The sequence below is a fragment of the Nomascus leucogenys genome, chromosome 2 (genome assembly GCF_006542625.1).
Source record: "Nomascus leucogenys isolate Asia chromosome 2, Asia_NLE_v1, whole genome shotgun sequence".
Taxonomy (NCBI): Eukaryota; Metazoa; Chordata; class Mammalia; order Primates; family Hylobatidae; genus Nomascus; species Nomascus leucogenys.
In genome coordinates this window covers 88,784,048-88,806,511 of record NC_044382.1, presented here as the reverse complement: position 1 = coordinate 88,806,511, position 22,464 = coordinate 88,784,048, and the positions used below count along the sequence as shown (strand labels likewise).

Here is a 22,464-nt window from a genome sequence, read left to right as displayed (position 1 = left end):
TCATGACAGCCTTATTGTCTCATCCCTAGGATGGAAATGAGAGCTGGGGAATGGAAGGCTGTGGTGGCAATAACAGAAGTCATGACATATTAGGAAGCCAAAAGATGGAAATGCCTTGTAGTCAAGGGTCAGCAAAAGGAGGAAGACTCCAGTTACTGAGTAGATGTGGGAGAAGAAAATGCAATGGAAAGAGAGGACACAGACACCTGGGGAAACTACCATAAGGAGGGGTAGACTTTGTGGTCAAAAGCAAAGGGTAACTTTGAGACATTTGAAACTGAAGAAGCAATAAAAGTTCTATTCTTGTAATAGTTGAATATGTTTTGTGTCCATCAACTATAAGCATCTATTATGTGCCTACTAAATGCTGTGGGGGATGTAAGAGTTAGTCCCTGCATTTGAAGTAAAAATGAGTGTGCAGCTTTATGCAGGTGTAATTAAATGGTGTAAGCACAGTAATATAAATTAATAATAATTCACAAGTATTTATATACTGAGACATTTTATCAAGAAGTTAATATGCCATTCTCCCATATACCTACTCAGTATACTTCTTGGGTTGATTTTAATGTTGTTGCCTCAGCACCTTGATGAATAGGGTAAGCAAGACAGTTCCAAAAGCTATGAACAATACCCAACTGTAAACACCATTTCAAACTCATTGGACCCTGTTCCTTCCTCTTCCTAAGTCACTTTCATTACTCAAAATGTACACTAATTTCTTTTAGTTTGCTAAGATGGCATTTAAAGCACTGATGTGAGTAATGACTGACATTTCAAGAGGAAGTTCCATAAATTGAGGTATCAGACCAGATATATCTCATTTTACACAACTGATACGATTGCGGATTGAGAGAATTTTTATATATGGACTATTTTTAAATGCTAGGAGAGTTAGATGTTTAAAGCAATTTATGTATAAAGCAAAGAATCCTCCACTAATGAATCTTTCCTCAGGCAAATTTTAAAATGGCAGCATTTCACAAGGCAGGATTTATTTGTTCTTCATTATCGATGGCAGCCTATTAATCTGGAAAAGTAATATAACTCCCTATAAACTAAACAATACACATAATGACTTAAGTTCTGAAAATAACTAAGATCATTTTATACACTCATTTTTAAACATTTCAGAAAATGGGATCATATCCATAACTTTTTCAATTACTACCATAAAAATAGGAGGCATGTGAATTTAGTATTTTTGCTCCCTAGTAGACTTGGCTAATCCAATGGAGGAAATATGAATAAATATATCTATTTTTTCCTGTTTGGTGTAAACAAATAAAGCTTGATATAATTATTCCTCACAGGGATAGTATAAGAAATGGATAAGCTACAAACTGTTAATGGGTTTAGAATTATAGTAATTCTTATTATGCCATAGCCCCTTAATTTTAGTAATATGGCTGTAAGAACTATTGATCCAGCAAATATATATATATTCAAACAAAGCATTTTAATACATTTTTTTTCTTAAAGAAAATTTTGAAATGTATCTTTAGCCAAACAGAGAATGCTGGATTGTTTGTAGATTATATTAAGGATTCCAGTGATTTCCAAGGTTGACTGAATCCCAGGGGTGTAGTGAGGTTACCCAGTTCTAAGATGATTTCCTGGAGAGCATCTTTACTCCCGGCTGTCCATCCTTATTCATTGTTACTGATTCTAGAGAGCCATGTGGCCACTGAACATAGCTCAGCATCACTTCTGGGAAAACATTTAAATGGCATGGTCTTGCTGATGAAAAGATGTCCGAAATACAAAGTTCCATGAAGGCAGATGGTCCACATTTTTAGCTGCCATCTGGTTGAATGCTCTGGATATTTCATGTGCCCATTTTTTGCATCACATGCCATTACATTACCTTTAATTCTTTTTAAAAACATCTAGTTTCAATTAAGTATAGACTCACAGGAAGTTGTAAAATAAATGTACAGGGAGGTTTCCCCCAATTGTAACATCTACTATAACTGTTGTACGATATTAAAACCAGGAAAATGACATTGGTACAAACCACAGAGTTCATTCAGATTTCACCAATTTTGGGTCTGGGTCTATGTCTGTGTTGCTATGTCTCTTTTTCCTTATAAGGTCACCTTTATTAGGCTGTTATCACACTGCTACAAAGGAATACCTGAAACTGGGTAATTTATGAAGAAAACAGGTTTAATTGACTCACAAATCCACAGGCTCTACAGGAAACATGGCTGAGGGGGTCTCAGAAAACTTACAATCATGGTGGAAGGCGAAAGGAAAGCAGGCATGTCCCACACAGCTGGAGCAGGGAAGAGAGAGAAAGGGGAGAAGCTACACATGTTCAAACAACCAGGACTCATGAGAATAGCAAAGGGGGAATCCCTCCTTGATCCAATCACCTGCCATCAGGCCCCTCCTCCAACAGTGGGGATTACAATTTGACATGTGTTTTGGGCAGGGACACAAATCCAAACCGTATCAGTTACCAGTCATTGGATTTGGAGTCTATTCTAATCCAGTATGATTGGGTTGTTTTCTTGTTGTAAGTTTTAAGAGTTATTTGTATGTTTTGGACCCAAGTCCTTTAACAGATATATGTTTTGAAATTTTTTTTCTCCCAGTCTGTGGCTTCTTGTCATTCTCTTAATAGGAAATGTTGTATTTTTATTGTCAATTGTATATATTTCTTTTCTGTTGACACTTCCTCTCTGACCCACTGATTACATAGAAGTATGTTAATTTCCAAGTTTTTGGAGATTTTACTGTTGTCTTTCTGTTATTGATTTCTAGTTTAATTCCAGCACAGTCAAGTAATATATTCTGCATTCTTTCATTAAAAACTTTTGTTGAGGTTTGCTTTATGACTCATAATAGCCTACTTTGGTGAATGTTATATAGGCTCTTAAAAATAATGTATGTTCTGCTGTCACTGGGTGGAGCATTCTATAAATGTCTATTAGATTCTGTTGTTTAATTCATCTATATCTTTGCTTATTTTTTGTCCAGTAGTTCTATCAATTGCTGAGTGTCGGGTAGAACTATAGCTTATATGTTATAGTTAAAATTATGGATTTGTCTATTTCTTCTTTCACCTCTATCAGTTTTTGCTTCATGTATCTTGAAGCACTGTTGTTTGGTGCACACATTTGGGATAAATATGTCATCTTGTGGATTGATCCATTTGTCATTATGTAATGTCCTTCTTGTCCCTAGTAATTTTCTTTTCTCTGAAGTCTATTTGATCTGCTATAGATATACATACATATATCTTATATACACACACACACACACACTTACACACATACTACTTTTTTTTTCCTGATCAATGTTTGCACGGTATAACTTTTCCATCCTTTTAGGTTCCATCTACCAATGTCATGTTTGAAGGAAGTTTCTGATGGACAGCATACATTTGACTTAGGCTTTTTATCCACTCTGCCAATTTCTGTCTTTTAATTGGTGTATTGAGATCAACTTTACATTTAGAGTAAGTCTTGGTATTTTAGGATTTAAGCCTGCCATTTTGTTACCTGTTTTCTGTTTATTCTCAACTTCTCATCTCTCTGACTACCTCCCCACCTCCAACCTATCACTCCCCTGCTGGCCCCTTGCCTTCTTGTGGGTTACTTGGACTTAAAAAAACAAACAAAGAAACAAAACTATTTTGATTTGTTTAGTATTTTTGAGTATATCACTTGTATAGTTCTCTTAGTGGCTACTCTCAGTATTACAATATACATATTTAACATCACAGTCTATTGGTATATTAGGTTTTACCACTTTGAGTGAAGTATAGAAATAAGGCTTCCATTATTTCCATTATTTACTTCCATTGTAAGGTCCTTATTTCCACCTAGGACCCTTTACGAACCTCACTTTTTAAGTATAATTGTCATATTTCCTCAACATAAATTGAGCACAATGTCAGATTATAATATTCTCATTTTTGTTTCATTTAATTCTTTTTCATACAAAAGACAGCAGGTTTACTATGCTGGAGGAGCAAAATGAATCCCTATCAGTATATATTACTGCCTGATCACCTTTACATAGCTACCACACATGAACTTGGCTTTTTATGCTTCTGGGTAACAAAGTACCTTTACAGGAAGCCACACAACTGTACAAATTTAGCTAGACATCAGGATGGCTGAGCCCCCATCATGCTGAAGCTACAGAGTTCATCTTCTTTCAATTCCTGGGACAACTCCTAGGGTACCATCCCTCTTCCATCATCCTCAGGACCAACTTTTAAGTGGTACTAAAATCTGGATTTCCAAATAAAACTTTTAAAATAATTGGTAAAATATAAATTGATCTTGTTACATTCTGGGGCCAACTTCATTTCCATTTAAAAAAACTGAATGAATATTTAAAGAATATCTGTTTAAAGGGGCACCTAATCATTAGTCTGCCCATGGCTCTCCCTTGATTTATCGCCTTAATACTAATTTACATTTGACCTTTACCACTGTCAGCAATGCTCCCACTCACTTTTTACTAACCCCTGATATAGTCTCTAAATTATTCCATCTTTTTTTGTGTGTGTGTGTGACAGTCACTCTGTCGCCTAGGCTGGAGTGCAGTGGTATGATCTGAGCTCACTGCAACCTCTGCCACCTGGGTTCAAGAGACTGTCTTGCCTCAGCCTCCTGAGTAGCTGGGATTACAAGTGTGCACCACCACATCCAGCTAATTTTTTTTCTTTTTTTTAAGTAGAGATTGTGTTTTACCACGTTGGCCAGGCTGGTCTGGAACTCCTGACCTCAAGTGATCCTCAAGTGGTCTGCCTGCCTTGGCCTCCCAAAGTGCTGGGATTATAGCTGTGAGCCACTGTGCCCAGCTGTCTTTTTAAAGCCCCAATCTCTTTCTCTCAGGCACTTTTTATTTGTTTTCTAATGTAATAGGGAAATTTGAAGGTAACTGATTTATCTACTCAGCATCCCATAGTTCCCCTTGAAACTTCCTCCAGTGTCAGAAAGAGAGCATGTCTCTCATTTTCAATGTTAGCCCCGCTGCTCAAGCCCTGGATCTCAGCCTCAACTCTTAGGGCAATTCCTAGGATCACATCCTTCTTCTCTCCAGCATCTTCAGACTTTTACTCACTAATAGCCAATTTTGTCCTCATATGTGTGTAGATTCACCATGTCATCTCTTTCAAAAACTTTGAGTCTTTCGATCCTGTCCCATTTCTCTTCTTCCTTCATCAGTCATATTCCTCATGCTCTTAGACCTGTCCTTATTGTTTATACCCTTTTCTCCAGTAATCCCTTGCCACTGATTTCTAACAACCTCCTCTATCAAAAATGCTCAGCGGAAGGGTGCCAAGTGACCTTCCTCCAATAATATTCAGCAGCATTTTCCACCACACTTTTACTTTATTTAATAGTTTATGGGTTTATAAAATGCTTCTTCTTATAATGTCCATGTAACAATAGCTGTCTACCTCCCATCCTTGACTATGTAAATCCACTAATACTGTATTTGGACTTTTACTCGTCTTTACTTTCTCAAAACTATAAATTACCATGCCTTCCAATTCTGGTTCTCAAGTTAGTCAACCAATACTCTCCCTGAGCAGTCTCCAGCTTATAATCAAACCCAGCATTCGTTTACTCATCTTCAGATTCCTTGCCATAGTCGGTCCTGTTTCTATGCCTTCACTCATATAGCACAGCCCACATGCAATGCCTTACTCTGTGCCAATCTAAATGCAACGTACCCACCCTTCGAGATAAGCTAGCACCTTACTTCTTTCATTAGGCCTTTGCCAAGCATTGCAGTACATTCAAGCCTTTGTCTAAAACCATATTAGACTTGTCTTCTTGACAAAAATGGTACTTCCTAATAGTCTCTAGTTAGTTCAAATATGTGGGCCTTGTTTTATCAACTGTGCCTCTAAAAGCTTGAACATAAGTTTTTGCACAATCATGGCTCACTGCAATCTTCTCCTCCTGGGCTCAAGCGATCCTCCCACCTCAGCCTCCCAAGTAGCTGAGACTATAGGCACACACCATCATGCCCAGCTATAACTTTTGTGTTTCTGTTGAGACAAGGTTTCATCATGTTGTCCAAGCTTGTCTTGAACTGCTGGGTTCAAGTGATCCTCCTCCCAAAGTGTTAGGATTACAGGCGAACATAAATTTTTATTCCCTGACAGCTTTGCAGTGTGCTAGGCATACAGAAGCTGCTTAATGAATTTGTTTCATGGTGTAATACTAAACAAATATTATTTACATAAATAATAACAATAATATCATGGCATTGATATCTCCACTTTGGGTGAAACTGGGCTTTTTAATGGACTACACAGGAGGCTACATGAGGCAGTATGACACAGTGGTTAAGAGTATAAACTCTGAATTCTACCAGAGGTACAAGGAGGAGCTGGTACCATTCCTTCTGAAACTATTCCAATCAATAGAAAAAGAGGGAATCCTCCCTAACTCATTTTATGAGGCCAGCATCATCCTGATACCAAAGCCTGGCAGAGACACAACCAAAAAAGAGAATTTTAGACCAATATCCTTGATGAACATTGTTGCAAAAATCCTCAATAAAATACTGGCAAACCGAATCCAGCAGCACATCAAAAAGCTTATCCACCATGATCAAGTGGGCTTCATCCCTGGGATGCAAGGCTGGTTCAACATACACATATCAATAAATGTAATCCAGCATATAAACAGAACCAAAGACAAAAACCACATGATTATCTCAATAGATGCAGAAAAGGCCTTTGACAAAATTCAACAACCCTTCATGCTAAAAACTCTCAATAAATTAGGTATTGATGGGACGTATCTCAAAATAATAAGAACTATGACAAACCCACAGCCAATATCATACTGAATGGGCAAAAACTGGAAGCATTCCCTTTGAAAACTGGCACGAGACAGGGATGCTCTCTCTCACCACTCCTATTCAACATAGTGTTGGAAGTTCTGGCCAGGGCAATTAGGCAGGAGAAAGAAATAAAGGGTATTCAATTAGGAAAAGAGGAAGTCAAATTGTCCCTGTTTGCAGATGACATGATTGTATATCTAGAAAACCCCATCGTCTCAGCCCAAAATCTACTTAAGCTGATAAGCAACTTCAGCAAAGTCTCAGGATACAAAAGCAATGTACAAAAATCACAAGCATTCTTATACACCAATAACAGACAGCCAAATCATGAGTGAACTCCCATTCACAATTGCTTCAAGAGAATAAAATATCTAGGAATCCAACTTACAAGGGATGTGAAGGACCTCTTCAAGGAGAACTACAAACCACTGCTCAATGAAATAAAAGAGGATACAAACAAATGGAAGAACATTCCATGCTGATGGGTAGGAAGAATCAATATCGTGAAAATGGCCATACTGCCCAAGGTAATTTATAGATTCAATGCCATCCCCATCAAGCTACCAATGACTTTCTTCACAGAATTAGAAAAAACTACTTTAAAGTTCATATGGAACCAAAAAACAGCCCGCATCGCCAAGTCAATCCTAAGCCAAAAGAACAAAGCCAGAGGCATCACACTACCTGACTTCAAACTATACTACAAAGCTACAGTAACCAAAACAGCATGGTACTGGTAACAAAACAGAGATATAGATCAATGGAACAGAACAGAGCCCTCAGAAATAATGCCACATATCTACAACCATCTGATCTTTGACAAACCTGACAAAAACAAGAAATGGGGAAAGGATTCCCTATTTAATAAATGGTGCTGGGAAAACTGGCTAGCTGTATGTAGAAAGCTGAAACTGGATCCCTTCCTTACACCCTATACAAACATTAATTCAAGATGGATTAAAGACTTATATGTTACACCTAAAACCATAAAAACCCTAGAAGAAAACCTAGGCAATACCGTTCAGGACATAGGCATAGGCAAGGACTTCATGTCTAAAACACCAAAAGCAATGGCAACAAAAGCCAAATTTGACAAATGGGATCTAATTAAACTAAAGAGCTTCTGCACAGCAAAAGAAACTACCATCAGAATGAACAGGCAACCTACAGAATAGGAGAAAATTTTCACAATGTATTCATCTGACAAAGGGCTAATATCCAGAATCTACAATGAACTCAAACAAATTTACAAGAAAAAAACAACCCCATCAGAAAGTGGGCAAAGGATATGAACAGACACTTCTCAAAAGAAGACATTTATGCAGCCAAAAAACACATGAAAAAATGCTCATCATCACTGGCCATCAGAGAAATGCAAATCAAAACCACGATGAGATACCATCTCACACCAGTTAGAATGGCCATCATTCAAAAGTCAGGAAACAACAGGTGCTGGAGAGGATGTGGAGAAATAGGAACACTTTTACACTGTTGGTGGGACTGTAAACTAGTTCAACCATTGTAGAAGTCAGTGTGGCGATTCCTCAGGGATCTAGAACTAGAAATACCATTTGACCCAGCCATCCCATTACTGGGTATATACCCAAAGGATTATAAATCATGCTGCTATAAAGACACATGCACACATATGTTTATTGCAGCACTATTCATGATAGCAAAGACTTGGAACCAACCCAAATGTCCAAAAATGACATACTGGATTAAGAAAATGTGGCACATATACACCATGGAATACTATGCAGCCATAAAAAATGATGAGTTCATGTCCTTTGTAGGGACATGAATGAAACTGGAAACCATCATTCTCAGCAAACTATCGCAACGACAAAAAACCAATCACCGCATGTTGTCACTCATAGGTGGGAATTGAACAATGAGAACACATGGACACAGGAAGGGGAACATCACACTCTGGGGACTGTTGTGGGGTGGGGGGAGGGGGGAGGGATAGCATTAGGAGATATACCTAATGCTAAATGACGAGTTAATGGGTGCAGCACACCAATATGGCACATGTATATATATGTAACAAACCTGCACATTGTGCACATGTACCCTAAAACTTAAAGTATTGAAAAATAAAAGAGTATAAACGCTGAAGCCAAAACTGCCTGGGTTCAAACCTTGGTTCTACCACCTACTGGCTATATGGGTACTGATATTTTCTTCTATTTTCAAGGAGGGACACAAAGATGTTAGTTAACCTTAGGAAGGTACCTGTGTCATGAAATCATTATGGAGATCAAGTGAGTTACGTTAGATACTTGAAACAACTTCTGGCATGTAGAAATTGCTCCATAAATGTCAGAAATTATTAAATGCTCATTACACACAAAATGATAGCATCTCAGAGATAAAAGAACTTTTGCTTCATAAATGAATGAGCAGAGATATCAATGTAAAATGATTGGCTCAAGCGCATATGGCTAATCAGAGGCCAAGTCAACTCAGCTCTCCTGATTTCTATTCAGTGTTTGTTCTTTCCCCTCCTTAAGGATTTTATATCTGAACACAAATTACAGAATCTTCAAGTTCAAAGGGATATTTAAGACTTTACAATTTAATTTTCCCATAAGGGACCATATACTGCACCATCACTTGTCACAAACCTTTCCATCTTTCCCAACAGCATCATTTCCCAGATTCTTAATCACCCAGACAAAAAGAGCCTAACAAACCTTGCACTGTGGCTCCCAAGTTAAGAAACACACGAAGGATGGGTATGGATGACAAGGTCAGGTTGCCTGAGTTCAGATGACTATCACCAGATGAAACCATTCTTAATGATCATCTTTTGAAAAATAAGATTTCTTTTTCCGGGAAAACACTGTCTGGGATACTCATTATAAAGCTGTGATTCAGGCCATCCCACACAAACATGGATGTTTTGCAGATAGTATTCTTCCCGGGAGGAATCTGAAGTTATGATTTAGATGAACTCTGAACAATACTCTAAAACAGCCAGGAAAAGGCAGAAGAGCCAACTGACCATACCAGGCATAATTTCTGAAGGTTTCAATTTTCTGTGTGGTTCTCTGGAACAGTATTCAGCCTGTTTGTGCAATCAGCTATGTTAGAGTTTTTAAATTCAATCTAACAGATACAGACTCTCAAGAGGAACTGCAGCAATAAAAGATTGCTATTATCTATGCACTAATAAACCTGTGCGTAAGGATTCTTTCATCAGATTAAATGACATGCTATTCTGTCTCAATTCAACACTAAGGGAAGAGATTTAACTTCTCTTCAATGCAAATGAAATCACTGTATGTAGCAGCAGCAGTACGGAAGAAGGCCAAACTGAGTAACTGTGTTATGTGTCCACTAAGAATGTTCATTCACTCCTCTCAGTCCTGCTACAAACAAGGCTCAGGAAATCCACATTCTTTCTGTATGATTGTTTTAAATGCCTGATTGTAGTATATGGACCCTCAGCTTTATGGCTTAGGATTTTTTTCCCCCTGCCTTGCCTTTGTCAGTCTATGGCTTGGCATTTCTAACCCTCAAAACAGGGAGGCACCATTACAACCTGAAAGTTGAATTACTTTACTTTCTTTATACTGAAGACTCAACAGATAGTCTCCACTGATCACACAGAGGATGCATTGTCCCTCCTTTGTGTTTCTGTAGTATTTTGCTTATATTTCTAACCCTACTCGTGATTATCTGACTTGTTACACCTTGGTGTGTGTATATCTCCTTTGTGCACTGTGAACTCCTGTGGACAGAATTCATGTTTTATATATTTCTGTATTGTTCCAGAGCCTTATGATGTCTAAGACATAGGAGCTGCTCAATAAATGTTTCGACAGTTGTAATGGTACATATGTTGCACATTTTCCAATTATACAGTTATTATTAATGAATTCTCATTTCTGACATATCTCTTTTTCATTTCTGAGAACTCTTGGTTTTGAAACATGTAAAAAAGACTTTAGCAGGCTGGCACTGTAATTTAGATGATTATGTAAACAGTAAGGGAGTGCCTAGCAAATATTTGTTGAACAGTAATTTTACGAAAAGTTGCAGAGGTTTCTTCTGAGTTTTAGTTAAGAAGATCCGACCATCTCAGTGGGATAGAGGAAAGGAAAGAACTCAGAGGCATGACTGGGAGGGTATCCCAGAAAGACTACTGTGCCTTCTAGAAAAAAGACCCAGCACCCAAGTTCTAACTCTGAGACCCAGTCATATGTTTGGATCATAGCATTCCCAAGACCAGAATTTCCTCTTTAATAGTTTTTCTGAGAAATTGTCAGGTTTAACGTCAAGAAACATTTAGTCTGTGCTCATTAGGCCCACAGACATGACTAGCTACATGATTTGAGGGGCCCAGTACAAAATAAAAATGCAGAGCCCCTTGTTCAAAACTTAAGAATTTCAAGACAGTGACGGAAGAGCATCAGCCAAATGAGGAGTCTTTTTAAGCACAGAGCCTTGTGTGGCTGTACAGGTCCCACACCTATGAAGCTAGCCTTCTTCTGTGAAGGGCAAAAGGTCTGTAGCTAGGGAGAGAAACTACAATTCAAGTATGCACAAGGGACTGCAGGAACCCAGAGCTCCTAACTTTGTAAAAACATCACAGGGAAGGTGAGTTAAGCTCATTTTTGAGGGAGCAGTTGCATAGGGAAGAAAGATATTCCAGATTGAAGGACCAGCACTGAAGGTGGGCACACTTTACATGATGTTCAGAAATACTGTAACTTTTAAGCAGGGTGGTGCCAGTGAACATGAGGGTGAAAACAGAATGAGGCTGGAAAGGCAGGCAGAGGCCACATATATGGGAGAAGGTGTTGAACAATTACTGAGTGCCTCCTGTGTGCCAAGTTCTTTCTCTCCATGACATTTTAAATACCACAATCTTGTAAATACTGGGTCATCCCTGTTTTACAAACAGGTTAATTTAGGCATCACACAGCTTTAATGTTCAAAGGGTTTGGAACACTCTAGGGATCTAATAAATATTAATATTTGAAGAATTACAGGTGGGTCTGTCTGACTTAAGGCGCAGAACTCTTACCCTTTAGGCCAAGCTGCTCCTAAGAGTTCTTTTTAATCCCTCCAGTCGTTCTCTCCCTCATCTCTCAAGAGCCCCCAAATTACCCTTCCTTCCCTTCGCCACGCCCCCGCGTTCACGTGCCGGAAATTAGGAGGTAAAGTACTTCCGGGATCGTAAAGGTCGGCCCCCGCAAGATGGCGGCCCCCTTGGAACTCAGTTGCTGGGGAGGCGGCTGGGGGCTCCCATCGGTTCACAGCGAGTCCCTGGTGGTGATGGTGAGGCCGCCTCGCGGGCCAGGGCGCAGGAGGAAGGGGCGGGGCCGGAGGCGCGAGGCTACCTTGCCCCAGTTTCCCGCTGCGCTGCGGGGTCCAGGAGGGCCGGGCCGGGCCGCTGCACGCTGCATTGCCCTGGGCTCCCTCCCACCGACGAGTCCCAACCTGGCCTGTACCGCCGCCGAACGCCGGCGGCAACGTCAAGGCTTCTCCGCTTGGCTCCGAGTTTTGTCCGCCTCACAAAGCTGTCTGGGAGGTGGAGTGAAACCCCGAAGCAAGGGGCGCGCCCTCCCTACTCTGCATCCCCAGGACCTTTTGGGGAGCAAAGTCCCCGAAAGCCGGGTGGCTGGCGCCCGCGTCCCTACTTGAGATTACGGGGAGGGATGCGGTCTCAGTATCAGTCGCCTTCTGCCTTTGGGGGATGGGGCTATGAAGTAAAGCTGCTCTGCAGCTTTGCATTACGCACTTGGTCTAAAATGTTTGATTGCAAACTCTGTTTCAGGCTTATGCCAAATTTTCTGGTGCACCCTTGAAAGTCAATGTGATAGATAACACCTGGAGAGGTTCAAGAGGTATAGTGTAAACCTTTACACTCCCCTTTCTGCACTTTTTTTTTTCTTCTTCCTCCATTTAAAGCTGTGAGGTATATAGCTATAATATTGAGGATTTAGTTTCTTACCGTGACCTTGGCTCTGTGTTGTTTATGGTTTGATCATTCTGAGTAATATCTCAAAGTGCAAGCGAAATCACTGGAAATTATGAGAAACGAAAATGTTCTCTAGAACTGCTCTTTGTGAAACAGCAAAAAACCCAAGACAAGCTTACTCATTTTTTCCCCTCTAAATGTGCAACTGCTATAGTTTTTAGGATATTGGACTCTCTCAGAGGAAATCACACTGTGTCCTTGTATGTAAACTGTTTTTTGATTATAGGTGATGTACCAATTTTGACAACTGAAGACGACATGGTTTCTCAGCCAGCAAAAATACTAAACTTTTTAAGAAAACAGGTGGGTGGTTCACTTTGAAGAAGTAGATTGGTAGATTGTTGATCCCTGCATGTTGGGCTTTCTTTTTTTTTTTTTTGCCAACTCATTAGACAATTGGAGATACCTGAGACAAGATTTAAAAACAGATTTGAGAATCACTGCTCTAAAGCATGAGTTCTGTGATTTGAAAGTCATATGAAGAGGTAGTCAATTTATATTTTAATAAACTTTGCTTGAATTTTATTGAAATTTATATGTAAGTAGATTTAATTTAGCCATTTTCACTATTACACTTATTGATGGGATTGTCTGTTTTGTCACATAGTTGGTACACGTTTTGTGCTGGGCATGACACCTGAGTTCTCACCAACTAGCAACTATGTTATTTTTAAAAAGCTCTTATAGCAGTTTTATGGAATAATGTATCTAAATGTTTTAACAGTAGAGAGTTATGTATCCAAAATGTTTAAACATGTAAAGATTTATATGAATGCATAAGTTACTTGTTTTGCCAATACTGTACTTAAAAAAAATTGTGTCAGTAACATTTTGAACTTTTATAAATTGGAAGGTTTTTTCTTTTTTCATGGGGAGAAACACAGCCAATTGGAACTGTTTCTTTCTTGTTAAAAATAATAGTTGCTTTTATTAAGTTTGTACTACATGCCATGCACTGAACTAGGTCATTAACAAGCATGAAAATAATAGTAGTTAATATTGTAACATTTATTGACCGTATTGTGTATGTGATGCTGTGCTAAGAACTTTATGTGCATTAAGCAGTAGATTTCACTGGATTTGTATTTCTCTTTCTCCCATTTTAATACCACGTTTACTATTTATAAGGGAAAATATGAATCCTGATTTGATTAGTTTTACTGTCTTTGGGCTGCTCTTTGACTTCTGAGTTTCTTTGGTTTTATTTTTTTTTAATAGAAATATAATGCTGATTATGAACTCTCAGCAAAACAAGGGGCAGATACATTGGCTTATATTGCTCTCCTCGAAGAGAAGCTTCTCCCTGCAGTGGTGAGTGTTCTTAAATATTACAGTATTTTAGTAGCCTAGTTGCAAATTTACATAGTCTGTTTAGAAAAATACCAATGAGAAAAGTCTTAAGAGAAAATTTTACTTATATGTTAATCTTAATTCCTTCATATTACTGTGAAATTGGATTCTGTTAGGCATTCAACTAGTATGTGAAACAACAAAGTAAAATAAAATGTCATGTTGGAAATTCTTTGTGGGAGATGGATCTTTTTGCTCCATGTATAGAATTGGGTGTAATTCATTCATTCAACAAATGTTTATTGAACACCTGCTGTGTGTCAGGCCTTGTTCTGGGTGTTTGGAAGATAGCAGTCAACAAAACTCACACATTTAAAATAATCTTGTTTTATCCTGAGTCATTCTAACTGGAAAATTTGTATGAAGACACTTAATGTAAAGATATTTATAAAAAACTCTCATGTTGATTGAGTGATCTTTCATTTAATAAAAGAACATCCTTGTAGTGTTTTTTCTCTTCTTTTGCAGCTTCACACATTCTGGGTTGAGAGTGACAATTACTTTACTGTGACAAAGCCATGGTTTGCTTCACAAATTCCTTTTCCTTTGAGTTTGATCCTGCCTGGAAGAATGTCTAAGGGAGCACTGAACAGGATTCTCCTGACCAGAGGACAGCCTCCCCTCTACCACCTCCGAGAAGTGGAAGCACAGGTATAGTATGGATTATTCTTCAAGCAAGGGCCCTAGAGAGAAAGGACAAGATAAAATGCAACATGAGTTTACCTAGAGATGCCTTCCTCAAAAGTAGTTTTAGAGTATCTTTTCTACTTTTGAGACATAATTTCATCCTTATTAGATATACAGAGATGCCAAGGAGTGCCTAAATCTTCTATCAAACAGATTGGGAACATCTCAGTTTTTCTTTGGAGATACGTGAGTATTCCCTTAAAAATCATTTTGATATTTTGTGCACATATATTCAGTGAGCAGCTATTTAAAGCAAGTCCTCTTATCTCCCCAAAAGATGAGTTTTTCACTTAAAAAAAAACAAGATTTAGGCCGGTGCGGTGGCTCATGCCCGTAATCACAGCACTTTGGGAGGCCGAGTTGGGTGGATCACCTGAGGCCAGGAGTTGAAGACCAGCCTGCCCAACATGGCGAAACCCCATCTCTACTAAAAATACAAAAAATTAGCTGGGTGTGGTGGTGGGCACCTGTAATCCCAGCTACTTGGGAGGCTGAGGCAGGAGAATCACTTGAACCTGGGAGGTGGAGGTTGCAGTGAGCTGAGATCATGCCACTGCACTCCAGCCTGGGTGACAAGAGTGAAAATCCGTGTCAAAAAACCAAAACAAACAAAAAAATTTAATGGGTTTTTATCGGAAACTTTTTCTACCAGTGATAATCTAACATTGACTTAATAGGCTGCATGTGTGAATTTAAAACATCTGAGACTGCTTCCACTCTGCCTCCAGTCTATTTAACATTTGTGAGTAAAAATGAATCTATAAGGACAATTTCATTTTCTTCTATAGTCTAAGCTACTCAATGAGTAAAACCTTAGTTGCATCATTTTTATAAACTAAAATGGATAGTAAACCTTTTAAGAGAGTATACTGTGTAATTCAGAATTGAGAATTTTGAAAAAAAAAAACATCCCAAGTTAGTATTTTCTTATGCTTAAAAAAAATCCTTAATTTAATATTTTCTTTTCTTTTTTTTTTTTTTTTTGAGATGGAGTCTCGCTCTTGTCGCCCAGGCCAGAGTGCAGTGGCATGATCTTGGCTCATTGCAACCTCCACCTCCTGGGTTCAAGCAATTCTCCTGCCTCAACCTCCCAAGTAGCTGGGTTTACAGGTGCCTGCCACCATGCCCGGCTTTTTCTGTATTTTTAGTAGAGTCAGGGTTTCACCATGTTGGCCAGGCTTATCTCGAACTCCTGACCTCAAGTGATCTGCCCCCCTTGATCTCCCAAAGTGCTGGGATTACAGGCGTGAGCCACCACACCCGGCCTTCAGTTAATATTGTCTTATGTGCTTTAAAAATCCTTAATTTATTTCTAGGCCTTCTACCTTGGATGCCTATGTTTTTGGTTTCCTTGCACCTCTTTACAAAGTACGGTTTCCTAAAGTTCAGCTGCAAGAACATCTGAAACAGCTCTCCAACCTCTGTCGCTTTTGCGATGACATCCTGAGCAGTTATTTTAGGCTTAGTCTTGGAGGTAAGCTGGCTCTTTTTCAGCTAATGTTTGTTTGCATATTCTCCTATGTATAAGCAAAATCCACTACTTATTTTAATTTTAGAAGTTTGTGTATTGTCTTTAAATAGTGGTTTATAGCACTTCAAGGATTTGTGTTTTTCCGACTTCATTTTTATTCTCATGTTAGTTCTTGTTTAAATAGATAAGTAGATATTTGCCTTTTATCTATTCCTCTGGATTTTTACATTTCTTGCTTCTTGTTCTTTAAATATTACCCCTTTGAAATGGGTCATTTTCTTCTAAAAGGTTAAAACCACAGGTATTAAGTCTTTGCTGAAAAACAGTATTTATCCTAATGCAAATGGGCAAGTACTTTAAATGATTTTTACCTGCTGCTTCTAGCATTTTCCTGCATGAACAGAAATCAGCAGCAGATTGATTTTGGTGAGGTACACTCCCATGATTCCACTACTTGAAAACTGATTGCATCAGAATGGAGGTATAGTAAATAGAGGGCACCTGTTACTTAGGATGTGCTTCGTTGAGAGAGTGGGGGCCTTGTGCTTAAGTGATTCAGATACTAAATTTCTATTGGGAGGGTTGGCTGAAATTGTCCTTTTAAGAAACAGGTTATAAAGATAGCTGGCTTAGGTGGACAGTTTATTATTTTATGGTGGGTTATGTATTCTGTATACAGGAAGGGGTTAGTAGTTTGGGAGTCATGAAATTAAGTAATGTTCAACCTTGTTAACTTGGGAGCAGTGGTTAGCAAACCTGATTATTTGACAGATAAAAAATCCTGGGTCTTATTCCAGACTTACTAAATTAGAATCTTTTAGGCATCAATCCTAGGAATTTGTAATTTTAAGTTCTTCTAAATACTTTGGATATCTGGTGGGCAACTTTTTGGGAGTTACTGCCTTAGAAAACTATCCAGATAGTTGTGACGAAAGACCTATTTGAAATGGATGCGAGAAAGGAATAGCTTAAACTTGAGAAGGAAATCAGGACTACTGTGCTGTTTTTTTTTTTTTTTAAATACTAATTATTGTGGCCAATTGCAGAACACTTGGTTAGCAGTGTCTACTTAGTGGATAAATTTTTGTCCGTTTAGCTCAGGGTTTAGTTTTGGAGCATTCGAATTCCTCTCTTTGCCTTTAAACCCAGAATGGTTTTCCTCTTTGCCTTTTTTGGGGGAGGGTGGGGCACTGGACAGGGTGGGTAGACTCAAAATTCTTTCAATCTAAATAGCTTTAAAGGCTTTAAAAATTTCCTGTCTTTCTCTGATTTCTGTCCTGGCTTCTTAGGCATCTCTCCAGCTGGACAAGAAACGGTAGATGCAAATCTGCAGAAACTCACACAACTTGTAAATAAGGAATCCAACTTGATTGAAAAGGTCAAGTCTACTTCAATCATTTTATCATAGTTTCGTATTTTCCTTTCTGTAGCTAATATTGTCATTTGGGTCACGCTTAACTGTACCCTTTTAGTTTTTTTATAGAGTTTATTTTTCAGAAAACTGTTTAAATATACTTTCACTAAAGTTGTATGTAACATAGTATTTTGAAGCCCATAGTGGCCTGATTGGGGAAAGATCAGGTAAGTGTATAGGGTTTACTTTTGCCACACAATTAGTACCCTTTAAGCTAGGAAATCCAAAAAATTTGCTTTAAAAAAAAACAAAGCGGCTGGGCGCAGTGGCTCACTACTGTAATCTCAGCACTTTGGGAGGCTGAGGCGGGCAGATCATGAGGTCAGGAGATCGAGACCATCCTGGCTAATACGGTGAAACCCCGTCTCTACTAAAAATACAAAAAATTAGCTGGGCGTGGTGGCGGGCACCTGTAGTCCCAGCTACTCAGGAAGCTGAGGCAGGAGAATGGCGTGAACCCAGGAGGCGGAGCTTGTGGTGAGCTGAGATCGCGCCACTGCACTCCAGCCTGGGCAGCAGAGCAAGACACCGTCTGAAAAAAAACAAAAAAACACAAAGCAAAAACACTTCTTGCTGTGTGTCTGCCTCTCTGTCTCTTAATGTTTCTTAAGATTGTAAGCACTGGGCTTATCCTTTCTTATTAACAGCACCGTGTTCTTTTCTTCTTTCCATGTGAAAGTTTTATTTTTTCTCCTTCTTGTTGTTCTCTGCTCTAGATATAGTTTATAGTTTTTCACCAGTGTAGATATTTTGCCACTTGGGGTGTTCTTTTCATGAGAGAAACATTGAGGAACTGGGAGGGGAGAGAGCCAACAAAAGAAATTTCAAGTGTGATTCTAGTAGGAAAAATACAAAGAGGTTACATATTTTTTCCCCAGTAACTGATAAGCTTGCTTTTTTTTTTCCTGATACAAATAGTATTACTTACTATTTTACAAACTCATAGGGCAATGAGGCCTGATGACACTGGCTAACAGTTTTTGAGGTCCACCACTGTATTATTTGAGCTTGATGTGGGTTACCTCATTTAGAACTGATCCAGTGTTTGGAAAACCACTGGATTAGATTTAAAGAATTTATCTTTCTTTTTGCCTAATGTCCTAGCTTCCTTTGGTCTGCATACTCTCAGTTCTAAAAAGCTGGTCTTTTTTGATTGGAATACAGGTCATTTTCATTGAGGTAAAGAAGTATAGTTGAAAGAATAATAGTTTTGGAATCAGAAGACCTGGGTTCAAGTTTTAGCTCTCATACTAGCTTGTGACGTGGGGAAATCACTTAACCTTACAGAGTCTTGTTTTGCTCATTTGTACAACGAGGAAGGTCTGTGTCTGCCTTTTCTTAGCGTATCGGGAAGATCAAGTAAGATACTGTACGTGAACATAGTTTGCAAACTGGAGCTTAGTGTAACAGTACTGCTTTTACACTTACTATCAGAAGACCTCTTTAAGTTATGGTTGAGTTCAGTAGAATATTTATTTTGTGGAATTAACTATAATTCTGTGAAGGTATCAGGAATGAGCCACATTGCTTTTTACAGAAACTGAGTCAGCTGGTATTTGAGGTATGACATTTAGAATTCTTGAGATTATTTGTAAGAAATAGGTTTCTCTAGCAGCCCAGGAAACATATGGTTCTGTACTCTTCTAGGCTGTAGTTTGGATGGGGAGGCCACAGTCCACATAAGCAGTGCCACAGCATTAGTCAGATGTATCTTTTGTACTTTCTACAGATGGATGACAATCTTCGCCAAAGCCCTCAGCTTCCTCCTCGGAAACTGCCAACACTTAAATTGACTCCAGCAGAAGAAGAAAATAATTCCTTCCAACGGCTTTCACCCTGACGATAGTCATGGTTTGTGGCCAAAGTCAAATGATTGTTGCAGTAATCTCTTACACCAAGGGTGTGAAGGCAAAAAGAAGATACCATAATAGGTATTAAGGAAGACTCTAAACCAAAAGGAACTTTCTATGCCATCTGTTTTTACTATTATTATTAGGAAGCTTGTATTCTAGCTTGGCACTGCATTTTTAATAACATCAAAGAGAATGCTAAATGAACTTGGGCGGGGGGAAGAAAAACACTTCGTACTGTATACAAAGAACTGCCTTAATCATGGCAGATTTTTGCCTTTGGTTCACATGTTGCTGACCAAAAGCTACAATTCTGTTCTGAATGTGCACTCCTAATTTATTTGAGTTAATTTATTCAATTTATTAACTTAATTTTCTTAGACCAGGCTGAATACCTAATATGTGGCTTTTTGGCTGAGGCTTTTTACTTCTGTTTAGAAATTTGATGCCTATTTTAGGAACCAGAAAAAGATAAATTGCTTCAGTAGAAGAGACCATATTTAACTTTAAAAAGTGATGAGGAATGTGGTTTTTAATTATGCTCTCATAAGTCTAATCTTTTGGGGGTTTAGTAGCACATAGATAAATATTAAAGGTGGTTACGTATAATAACATCTGATAATACTCATTTCAGTATAACATTGGTCTTTGCTGATGTGTTCGATATAGGTTAGGAAGGGGTCTATTAGTTTACTTGGGCGAATGTGGCAGTTTTAGACCTATGTCTTTGTAGTACATCTTTAGTTGTCTTTCTTGTATTAATTCCAGAAGAAGTGAATGTACTGGTTATCGTTACTATGCTAGGCTGTAAAATCTTACTGAACTTGCCCACTTGTTAGACACTACTCAGGAGGAGCCCATGGCCAGGGTAGTAGAAAAACTGTGCATCTGGTCCAAGTTTTCTGTGCTTGGCTCAGGCTAATATTCTTTCATAAGATGCATATCATGTAGTCAAAAGCTTTCTGACAACCAATTATTTTTCATACGTTTCACTTACAGTTGAAGAATACAAAGGAGCAATCAGAAATAGCAGCTTTTAACGAATATTTTCTATTTATTGGTTGCTGAACTGTTAAGGGATTTGCTGTGTGGTAATTTTACTTATAATAGAAACTTGCTTATTTTAGTGGTTGAGGTGCTTTGGTTGTCCTAAAACCACTTCTGAGGTTTTTAAAATGTAGAACCATGTTTTTGATTAGTGTCTTAAAAGATTACTGTGGTGCTCAGCAAATCTTATCAAGTCGTGCAGGAACCCATATGTTAAGAAAACGAGTTTTGTAGTCAAAAGACTCATCTAATTTGAGCTGAGTGGAGCTCAGCTGTGTTTGACCCACATCCTCCCAATTTGTTCTGTATTTAGGTAGTTATTTATACAGGAGTCTTTAAGTCATTGTAAATATTTTTTCTTGAAAGTTTTAACTAAGTGAGAAGTAAGGTAGTCTTCAAAATCTTGGTCATCTGTTTGGATTAGGGAAAGTACCTCATGAGTTGCACATTACTTCTACAACAGGGTATGTGTGTGTGTGTGTGTGTGTGTGTGTTTGTGTGTGTCAGTCATCTTCAAAGGCAGATGATTAGATTCCAGCAATCTGAAATCTATTATTCCAGCAGTCTGAAACCTAAATATTTTATATTGGAAATCATGACTGTGAGACTTTATTGTCCTCTAGGATGGATGTATATTGGAGAAGGGTGGTTAGCACATTCATCAGACATCTGCTTATGCTTTGGTCAAGGCCAGTCATTTTTAATTATGATTTTTTTTTTTTTGAGACGGAGTCTTGCTCTGTCGCCCAGGCTGGAGTGCAGTGGCGCAATCTCGGCTCACTGCAAGCTCCGCCTCCCGGGTTCACGCCATTCTCCTGCCTCAGCCTCTCCGAGTAGCTGGGACTACAGGCGCCCGCCACCATGCCCGGCTAATTTTTTTGTGTTTTTAGTAGAGATGGGGTTTCACCGTGGTCTCGATCTCCTGACCTTGTGATCCGCCCGCCTCGGCCTCCCAAAGTGCTGGGATTACAAGCGTGAGCCACCGCGCCTGGCTTAATTATGATTTGTATCAGACCCTCCAAAAAGTATTTGAAATATATTACAGTTATAACGTACAAGTACATTACATGTATATTACATGTAAAACAGGACAATTTAAAAATTTTAAATTTTAAAAAATTAAAAAAATTTAAAAATTTAAATTAAAAAAATTAAAAATTTGTAGAACCATATCAACACTGACAGATTCTAAAATTAAGTAGTAAATTTAACTCCAAGTTTCTCCATGGGCAAAGTCAAAAGATAATGCTAGGTTATGTCAATTTTTCTTTCAATACTATTAGGAAGAAAAATGTGTTTAAAGTTTTACAGGAACGTGGAGCTCATGTTCTTCTGATATTAGACTTTGATAAAGAAGCATACTGTAATGTTTTATGAACTGAAATTTTAATCAAAAGAGGTCATTTTAGAATAACAAGTATTTGTCTTTTTTAGTAGAAGGAATGACTGTCAATATGATTTATTCGTTTTTGTGTCATCCCTACTTCGAACTGCCATTAGCCTTACATTCTCACTATAGTCCATAATGCTTCCAGATCACCTTTCCTAAGATGCAGCATGTGATTTTAGTGAGAGTTTATATGTTGGGTTACTTAGTTGAACTGTTTATGTATATGCAAATAAGATGACAGGAAGCTGTAACTGAGCACAAAGTACTTTAGGGACCAGACACACATGTAGGAAGCTCTTAGAAATGAACTTTTTTTTTTTTTTGAGACAGAGTTCACTCTTGTTGCCTGGGCTGGAGTGCAGTGGCGCAGTCTCGGCTCACTGCAACCTCCGCCTCCTGGGTTCAAGCAAGTCTCCTGTCTCAGCCTCCCAAGTA

At 38.5% G+C, this 22,464-nt stretch overlaps 2 protein-coding genes across 5 annotated transcripts in view; one reads left to right on the top strand and one right to left on the bottom strand.

Moving 5' to 3' along the window:
* Window positions 1–11,976, bottom strand: part of THBS4 (thrombospondin 4) — a 93,902-nt gene extending 81,926 nt beyond the window's left edge. The window contains exons 1-2 of one of the 2 annotated variants that reach the window (XM_030800646.1): window positions 11,864–11,976; window positions 2,183–2,278 (exon numbers count right to left, since the gene is read on the bottom strand). The gene's annotated coding sequence lies outside the window, so the exon portion shown is untranslated. The remainder of the gene's footprint in view (window positions 1–2,182; window positions 2,279–11,863) is intronic. The other variant, XM_030800650.1, reaches the window with a different exon arrangement.
* A 39-nt stretch (window positions 11,977–12,015) lies between these two features.
* On the top strand, window positions 12,016–20,204 carry MTX3 (metaxin 3). Of its 3 annotated transcripts, XM_030800608.1 has the most exons (9): window positions 12,016–12,117; window positions 12,617–12,686; window positions 13,047–13,123; window positions 14,039–14,131; window positions 14,639–14,821; window positions 14,967–15,043; window positions 16,174–16,331; window positions 17,618–17,706; window positions 19,472–20,204. In XM_030800608.1, the coding sequence occupies exons 1-9, from the start codon at window positions 12,037–12,039 to the stop codon at window positions 19,580–19,582; spliced, it is 939 nt and encodes a 312-aa protein (XP_030656468.1). In that variant the 5' UTR covers window positions 12,016–12,036; the 3' UTR covers window positions 19,583–20,204. The 3 variants fall into 3 exon arrangements, with proteins under 3 accessions (XP_030656468.1, XP_030656472.1, XP_030656479.1); XM_030800612.1 differs by lacking the exon at window positions 17,618–17,706; XM_030800619.1 differs by lacking the exon at window positions 12,617–12,686 and having other exon boundaries at window positions 12,039–12,117.
* The last annotated feature ends 2,260 nt before the right edge of the window (window positions 20,205–22,464 follow it).

Excerpts from the sequence above, each read along its gene's own strand:
- MTX3 (XM_030800608.1), top strand. The coding sequence starts at position 12,037 with ATGGCGGCCCCCTTGGAACTCAGTTGCTGGGGAGGCGGCTGGGGGCTC. Across the intron at positions 14,822-14,966 it reads TCCGAGAAGTGGAAGCACAG|ATATACAGAGATGCCAAGGA; the intron begins GTATAGTATGGA and ends CATCCTTATTAG. Across the intron at positions 17,707-19,471 it reads AATCCAACTTGATTGAAAAG|ATGGATGACAATCTTCGCCA; the intron begins GTCAAGTCTACT and ends TACTTTCTACAG.